The sequence below is a fragment of the Parus major genome, chromosome 1 (genome assembly GCF_001522545.3).
Source record: "Parus major isolate Abel chromosome 1, Parus_major1.1, whole genome shotgun sequence".
NCBI lineage: Eukaryota > Metazoa > Chordata > Aves > Passeriformes > Paridae > Parus > Parus major.
This window is the reverse complement of record NC_031768.1, coordinates 356,347-363,857: the sequence shown is the minus strand read 5'-3', so window position 1 is coordinate 363,857 and position 7,511 is coordinate 356,347. Positions and strand designations below refer to the sequence as shown.

General features: G+C 68.2%; 2 protein-coding genes across 2 annotated transcripts in view; one reads left to right on the top strand and one right to left on the bottom strand.

Annotated features, from left to right (window-relative positions):
* CNGA4 (cyclic nucleotide gated channel subunit alpha 4) overlaps positions 1 to 498 on the bottom strand; it is a 4,381-nt gene extending 3,883 nt beyond the window's left edge. The window contains exons 1-3 of the mRNA XM_033512362.1: positions 489 to 498; positions 200 to 362; positions 17 to 123 (exon numbers count right to left, since the gene is read on the bottom strand). Of these exons, the coding sequence (XP_033368253.1) occupies positions 17 to 123; positions 200 to 362; positions 489 to 498 (280 nt within the window). The remainder of the gene's footprint in view (positions 1 to 16; positions 124 to 199; positions 363 to 488) is intronic.
* Positions 499 to 2,126: 1,628 nt separating this feature from the next.
* Positions 2,127 to 7,511, top strand: part of FAM160A2 (family with sequence similarity 160 member A2) — an 8,056-nt gene continuing 2,671 nt past the window's right edge. Inside the window, exons 1-10 of the mRNA XM_015635256.1 lie at positions 2,127 to 2,168; positions 3,649 to 3,914; positions 3,991 to 4,239; positions 4,614 to 5,000; positions 5,661 to 5,819; positions 5,900 to 5,986; positions 6,072 to 6,239; positions 6,388 to 6,467; positions 6,639 to 6,811; positions 7,412 to 7,506. Of these exons, the coding sequence (XP_015490742.1) occupies positions 3,777 to 3,914; positions 3,991 to 4,239; positions 4,614 to 5,000; positions 5,661 to 5,819; positions 5,900 to 5,986; positions 6,072 to 6,239; positions 6,388 to 6,467; positions 6,639 to 6,811; positions 7,412 to 7,506 (1,536 nt within the window). The 5' untranslated portion in view covers positions 2,127 to 2,168; positions 3,649 to 3,776. The remainder of the gene's footprint in view (positions 2,169 to 3,648; positions 3,915 to 3,990; positions 4,240 to 4,613; positions 5,001 to 5,660; positions 5,820 to 5,899; positions 5,987 to 6,071; positions 6,240 to 6,387; positions 6,468 to 6,638; positions 6,812 to 7,411; positions 7,507 to 7,511) is intronic.

Sequence of the window (7,511 nt, the reverse complement as noted above, 5' to 3'; positions counted from 1 at the left end):
GTGGGTGTGTACACACCTGTGTGGCAGTGCACGGCGATGTCCAGCAGGTACAGTGCATCGCTGAGCCCGTCCAGGGCCTGCCACAGCCGGGTGTGTGCCTCCTGCAGCTCGGGGAAGCAGCACCTGGGGTGCAAGTGGCATCATCCCGGGGATGGGGCCAGGACACCCCGCACCCCCACCCAACCCAACTGCTCGGCACCTGAGGATGAGGACGACCCAGTTGTAAAGGATGGGCAGCACCATGAGGCTGATCCATCTGTAGTGCCAGTCCCCGGCGGGGTCCAGGGTCCAGTTCCTGGGGGTGGCAGTGCGGCTGGGGGGCGCAGATGGACCCGGGGTCGCTCCATCCCCATTTGGGACCCCTGTGCCCCCCGTTCAGCCCCCGCTGCCAGTGGCTCTAAGGCTCAGGCAGCCCCCCCTGCACCTGTGGGGCCGAGGGGGTCCCTGCAGTGCCCCTGCCCCCGGCCGCACCGAGGGTTGCTGCTCACCCCGTGGCATGTCCGGCGGCTCCAGAGGTGCTGCGGGGCTGGAGCCGGGCCCAGCGGCAGGACGGGAGGGATCCGAGGGTCCGCATCCTCCGCAGCGCGGATCCCGCGCGTCCCGGTAGCGGCGGTCCTGCGCACCCGAGCTGCTGGCAGGAGCCGCCGCCTGCCCCGCTGCCAGGCGTGGCTCCTCAAGGGGACCCAGCCGGGCGGCTCCCGCGGCACCGGGCTCGTCCTTAGCAACGTGGGGTCCGCAGGGACAGCCGGGCTGAGGCAGCCGCGGTGCCAGGTCCACCGGGCACGCTGGGGCCCGGGTTAGTCTCCAGTAACAACAGCCGGTGCCAGGTCCACCGGGCACGCTGGGGCCCGGGTTAGTCTCCAGTAACAACAGCCGGTGCCAGGTCCACCGGGCACGCTGGGGCCCGGGTTAGTCTCCAGTAACAACAGCCGGTGCCAGGTCCACCGGGCACGCTGGGGCCCGGGTTAGTCTCCAGTAACAACAGCCGGTGCCAGGCAGTGCCCTGTGCGCGGGTGGTGCCGGTTCCCGGTACCTGGAGCGCCTGCCAGGGCCGGGCACAGGGTACCCGCTGCAAGGTCACCCGGCACAAGAGTGCCCGGGGTCAGGCACGGCCCGTTCCGGGGGTGCCCGGGAGAAGGGTTATGGGGGGTCCCCGTACCGGTACCGGTACCGGGGCGCCCGATTCCGAGGTGCTCAGTTCCTGGAAGTGCAGTGTGCAGGGGTTATCTGGTGCAGGGGGTCCTAGTACAGGGTTACCCGGTACTGGGGTGCCCAGTTCTGGGGCTCGCAGCACAGGGGTGCCTGGGCCAGTGGGGTGCCCGGTTCCGGGTGCTGCTCGTACTGGGGTTCTCGGTGCCGGGATTCCCGGAACCTGCGTACAGGTTACCGGTGACCAGCTCGGAGAGGTTTCCGGTTTCTCGGGATGCCCCGCTCCGGGGGGTGCTCGTACGGGGTGCCCGGTGCCGGGGTGTCCCGGTACCGCCCGTCCCTGTTCCCGATTCCCGGTTCCCACGCGCTCCGGCCCCTCCCGGCCCCGCCCCACTCGCGGCGTAGCCAATGAGCGCTCGAGCTGTCCCGTGCAGGCCACGCCCACCAAGGCGTGCAGGCGTGTCCCGGGCAGCGGTGGGCGTGGTTAGCCCCGCGGTAGGCGTGGTTAGCCCCGCGGTGGGCGTGGTCAGCCCCGCGGTGGGCGTGTCCAGCGCGCGCGGTGCGTCGGGCGCGGCGGGAAGATGGCGTCGGGAGCGCGGGGCCCGCGGCGGGGGCGGGCGGTGAGCGGCGGCGCTGGGGCGGACCGGGAGGGGCCGGGGGGCGCCGGAACACCGGGAATGGGGACACCGGGAGCGGGGACACCGGGAGCGAGGTGTGCGGGCAACGGAGCGGGCCTCGAGGCAGGTCCAACCGCCCTTCTGCTCCGTGCCGGGGTGCCCGGGCCGCCGCCCGCCCTTGGCCGCGCGGGGCCAGAGCGACCGGACCGGCTCGAGCGGTATCGAGGGTGAGGGGCCCGCGGCGGGGACGGGTCCGAGCGGGTCGCGGTGCCGTGGGGCGAGGGGCCCGGTCCCGCTGGGGCCCGCGGGGTCCCGGGGGGTTCCCGGCCCCGCGTCCGACGCCTCCTCTGCCCTCCCCAGGTGCGGCGCTGACGGGACGGGACCGCCGCGACCTTCACCCAGGTAGGCGGCCCGGGCCTGGGGCATCGAAGGGTCCCCATGCGTGACCTCGGAGCATGAGGGCGTCCCGGTGTCTCCATGGCTCCGGGATAGTGGATGGCCGAGCTTGCGGCACCTTCCGCGGGACCGCGGCCCCGGCGCGGGGGCAGCTCCGGGCTGTGACAGCCGCTCGCCTCACCCGAAGCACCGGCACCTACCGCCCACGGCCCTGCCGACCCCCGCTGACCCCCGCACCGAGCTCCGTTTCCCTGGGGTGCTCATCATCCACAACCTCCCGGCACTGGGTGCCATTCCCTGCCCGTGGTGGCCGTGCCCCCGTCTCCCCGTCCCTGCCCGGGTGGCACCTGGCTGTCATCCTGTGTCCCCACTATCCCTGCCTGCAGTGTCCCTTTCCCTGCTCTGGTGGCCCCTGATCACCCCGCAGTGCTCTGGCTGCCCGCTGCCCGGGCGGAGGCTGCTCCCCACCGCGGCCCGGCCGGGTGCCACTGCTGTGGTGGCACGGCCCGTGCTGTGCCCCGTGGCGTGGTCCTTTGGCAATGTGGCAGGCACAGCCAGGTTGGGGTGAGGGGGCTCTGGTACCAGCACAGAGGTGGTGACAGCTGGTGTCCCTGTTCCACCAGTGTGGCTCTGGTGGTGTGTCTGGCAGGGTCCCTGTGCTGGGGATGCCCCGGTGTGCCACACCGTGCCTTTGTCTCAGTGTTCGTGCTGAGGCCGCAGTGCCAGCTACCAGGGCTGGCACTGTCCTGGCATTCAGTGGCTCTAACTTTAGCAGCCACACGAGCGCCGGCTGTGGGTGGGACGGGCTGTGCTGGGTATAAATAGACAGGCCCTGCCCATGCTGTGTCCCACTGCCCCAGCTTCAGCCACTTTCCATTCCTGCCCTGTGGTTTCGGGTGTCTTTAATGACACTTTCACTTCCCCAAGCCCCAAACAAGGACTGTGGCACTGGCTCTCAAAGCCATTTCCCTCCCCACATGCTGTTGGGGGACTGGGGGGTCCCTGTGCTGGCTCTTTGTCCCCAGGCACGCCGGTGCTGCTGGCTCTGGGGGCTCTTAGTGCTCAGTCCTGTGCTGGTGTCTGCAGTGGCAGTGGTGGTGCGAGGGCATGGGGCCCTATAAATATCCTGGCAGCGCTATCACACTGCACTGGCCATGGGTGCTGCTGAGGATGGGGGCGGGCAGCTGTCCCAGCTGTCCCGGTGTGCCTGCGGCTGCCGGGTACTCCCCACACCCATGCTGGGCCGGTTCCCGGTTTAAAGTCCAGTACTGGGTGTGAGCAGGGCTGGGATCAAGAGTCCTCCAGCCACCGCTGCTCCAGCATGCTTGCCCAGCCCAATTCCCACTGCTCTGTCTCTCCTGCCTGCCTTTCCTCTTGATTGCCTTCCTTTCCTCCTGGCTTCCTTCCTACTTTCCCTTCTGCCTCCCTCCCTGCTGCTGGATGTGAGGTTGGGCTGGGGGGTCTCTGACAGCCCCTCTTCCTGCAGCCTGGCCGCTGGCAGCAGCATGGAGAAAGGACCCTGGCATCCCGCCCGCTGCCCTGTGCCCCCGCGGTGGTGCCAGGCCGCATCCAGAGCGGTTGGGGTGCCCCGGTGCTGTCCGTGACCCCGTGCCGATGGAGAGGATGAGCTGGCTGAGCAAGCTGACCCCACGGGCGGGTGGGCAGCGAGCCCCCCGCAGCGCCAGCCTGCAGCCCCCCGTCACCGCTGACCCCGAGACCTGCCTCATGGTCTTCAAGAACCACTGGGCACAGGTGAGCGGCTGGGGGGGCAGTGAGGATCCCCCGACCCTCCAGCCCCCAGCCCCCACTGCAAAGCCCCCTCCCACAGGTGCTGCGGATCCTGGAGCGGCGCGGGAGCAAGCCAGCCCCCGATGACCTCAGCGCTGTCCGCAACAACACCTACCAGATGCTGAACCTGCTGGCTGAGGACCGGCCCTGGGGGGATGGGGACAAGGACAGGTCACAGGGGGACGGGGACATGGCCTGCGGGCCCATCCTGGAGTTTGTGGCTGCTGAGAACCTGCTGGAGCGGCTCCTTTGCTGGCATCTGCAGGGCGACTTCACCGAGGAGAGGAAGGTCTGAGTGAGGGAAGCAGAGGGGTCTGCAGTGGTGGAGGGTTTGTGGGGAGGCTGGGACAGGCTGGATCCAAGGGGTGAAGGTGGTGGGTTGAGGGTCAGCCAGGCCAAGGGTAGGGCGCTGTCCCAGGGCATGCTCAGGTTGGAATGGGGTTGAGACTACTCGAGCCATCCTGAAAGCTCTGTGATGCTGGAGGAAATTCCTCCAGGAAAGAGCTGTCCGGCCCTGTCACAGATGGCCCAGGGCAGTGCTGGAATCCCCAGCCCTGGGGGGATTTCACAACCTGCAGACACGGTTCAGTGGGCTGGGCTGTGCTGGAGGACCAGCTGCACTGGGTGGTCTCTGTACCTTTCCCACCCTGTCCTTGTTGCCAGGTGGAGCAGCTGAAGCTGTACGAGATGCTGATCAGCCAGGCCCGGCAGCCCCTGCTGCGGCACAAGCCGGTGCTGACGCCGCTGCTGCGCCTGCTCAGCGTCTGCGCCGAGCCCGCCTCGGCCCCGCTCGAGAACAGCCTGGTACTGCTGCTCAACCAGCTCTGCGTCTCCGTGGCCCGCGAGCCGGCCATCCTGGAGCTCTTCTTCCACAGCCACACGGACCAGGGCCCCGCCAACCTCATCATCTTCTCGCTCCTCATCCCCTTCATCCACCACGAGGGCGCGCGGGGCCAGCAGGCGCGTGACGCGCTGCTGCTCATCATGGCCATGTCGGCCAGCAACCGCGCCGTGGCCCAGTCCATCACCGACAACTCCTACTTCTGCCCGGTACGGCTCCCCGTGTGGCATCCCCCGCCTCGGGGTGATGCCCCTCTCCCTGCCATGGTGTCCCCCCACCCAGGGCGATGTCCCCTCCCTGGGACAGTGCTGGGACCCTGCACTGCTGGCACGGGGTTGGGTTGGGCTGCTGGGCAAGAGCCGTGGACAGGCCTAGAGGAAGGAGTCGTGTCCTGGCTTGGGGCTGATGGGGGGTAGGGCTGGAGATTATGGGGGGCTTGGGAATGATGGAAGCTGGGTGATGGAGAGCTGGCAAATGATGGAGAGCTTTGGGCTACAGGGCATGGAGATGATGGGGGATCTGGGGGTGTTGGAAGGTCCGCAAGTGATGGGGGGCTTGGAGGTGACAGAGTAGCCCGGAGATGATGGAGAGCTTGGGGATGAGGGGCCTGGAGACATTGGAGATGATGGGGGGACTTGGTGATGATGGGAGGCTTGGAGGTGGTGGAGGGCCCAGCACTGGGCTGGTGATGAGGGGGCCACTCCCTGGGGTCAGTGGTGGATGCAGGACCCGGCCCAGCTGCCCTGCCTGGTGCGCTGGAGTGGGGCAGGTTTGTGGGGGGCAGGTTCCTGGGGTTTGGGGAAGGCCAGTTGGGTCCAGCAGCCGGAGGTCCGAGGGGCTGCGGGGCAGCCGAGTACATGTGTTCCCAGGTGCTGGCCACGGGCCTGAGCGCCCTGTACTCCTCCCTGCCCCGCAAGATCGAGGTGCGAGGAGATGACTGGCACTTCCTGCGGCGGGAGGACTGGATCGGCGTCTCCTCCCTCGTCCTCTTCATGAACTCGCTTGAGTTCTGCAATGCAGTCATCCAGGTGGGGCTGAGGGGCTGCGAGGAGCTGTGAGGGGCTCCCAGCCCCACAGGGGGCTGCCTGACCCCCCTGCGGCCCCTCAGGTTGCCCACCCACTGGTGCAGAAGCAGCTGGTGGATTACGTCCACAACGGGTTCCTCGTGCCCGTCATGGGGCCGGCGCTGCACAAGGTGAGGGACCCCTGGCACTGGGTGTGGGATGGGGGTCTCCTGCCCATAGCCCTGTGGCACTCAGCTCCACGAGCCCCTCCTGCAGACCTCGGTGGAGGAGATGATTGCGAGCACAGCCTACCTGGACCTGTTCCTGCGCAGTGTCAGTGAGACAGCGCTGCTGAAAACCTTCCTGCGCTTCGTGCTGCTGCACCGGCACGACAACACCACCATCCTGGACACACTGGTGGGCCGCATCAACAGCAACTCCCGGGTGAGCCCCGTGGCCCCCCAACATCCCCATCCTCATCCCGTCCCCAACATTCCCATCCTTGTCCCATTCCCATCCCCATCCCCTTTCCCTGCCGTGGGGGAGTGGCACTGCCCCCTGCCCCCCCTCTGATTCCCCACACTGTCCCCAGCTGTGCATGGTGTCCCTGAGCCTCTTCCGGACCCTGCTCAGCCTCAACTGCGAGGATGTGATGCTGCAGCTCGTGCTCAGGTAACGGGCTGGGCTGGGGTGCTGAGGGGGTCACCTGCTCTGGGGGCTCCTCTGGGATGGGCCTGGGGAGTTGCTCCCAGGTGGGCATGTGGATGTGAGGCAGCCACATCATTTACCCCACTGTGAAGGGGCTGGTGTCCCTGTGTCTGCCCTGTGCCACCCTGCCCCCAGGTACCTGCTGCCCTGCAGCCATGTGATGCTGAGCCAGAAGCGGGCGGTGCGGGACCTGGACATCTACGGGAAGACAGCGGCGAAGTTCCTGTCGCTCATCCCACGCTGCTGCCGGCCTGAGAGCCCCCCACCGCCCCGTGACCGGGACGAGGAGCCCCCTTCCCGGGCCAGGGGTATGCCACTGCGGTCCCCCAGAGCCCCTCCACACCCCGGCTTGGTGCTGAGCCCCACCCCACCATCCGCATGGCCCCTTGGACCCTGTCCCGACACTGAGCCCTCTCCCTGCATCCCTGCAGCCCCTCAGACCCCCTTCCTACCCTGGCTGGCTGTCCCATGCTACCCCTGTGGCCCCTTAGGCCCTGTCCCCCTCCTAGCTTGATGCAGAGCCCTCTCCTGGGGTCTCCGTGGCCACTTGTAACCCACTTCTGCTCCAACTTGTAGATGAGTCCCAGCTGTGCCATCCCTATGGCTTCCCCCCCATACCCTGGCCTCGTCCTGTCCCATTGCTGAGCTCTGCCTTGCTGTTCCCTTGTGCCCCATCCCAGCTCAGCACTGAGCCACTCATTCCTGTGGCAGCTTGAGCCCCATCTCCACCCCATCCTGGCACATCCCACGCCACGCTATCTCCACGTCCTTGAGCCCTGTCCTGCGCTGGGCTCCCTCTGCAGCCACCAGGACCATTCCTGCCCCGGCTCAGAGCCCTGTCCCACCATCCCCGCAGCACCTGGAGTGCCCCCAGCACCCCCGGGCGCTGACCCCTGTCTCCCCTGCAGGCCACGGCAGCCCCGGTGCAGACGCGCCCCCGGCCCCGAAGCCCTCCACGCCGTCCCGCCTCTCGTTCTTCATGCGCCAGGCCAGCGCGGCCCCCGCCGA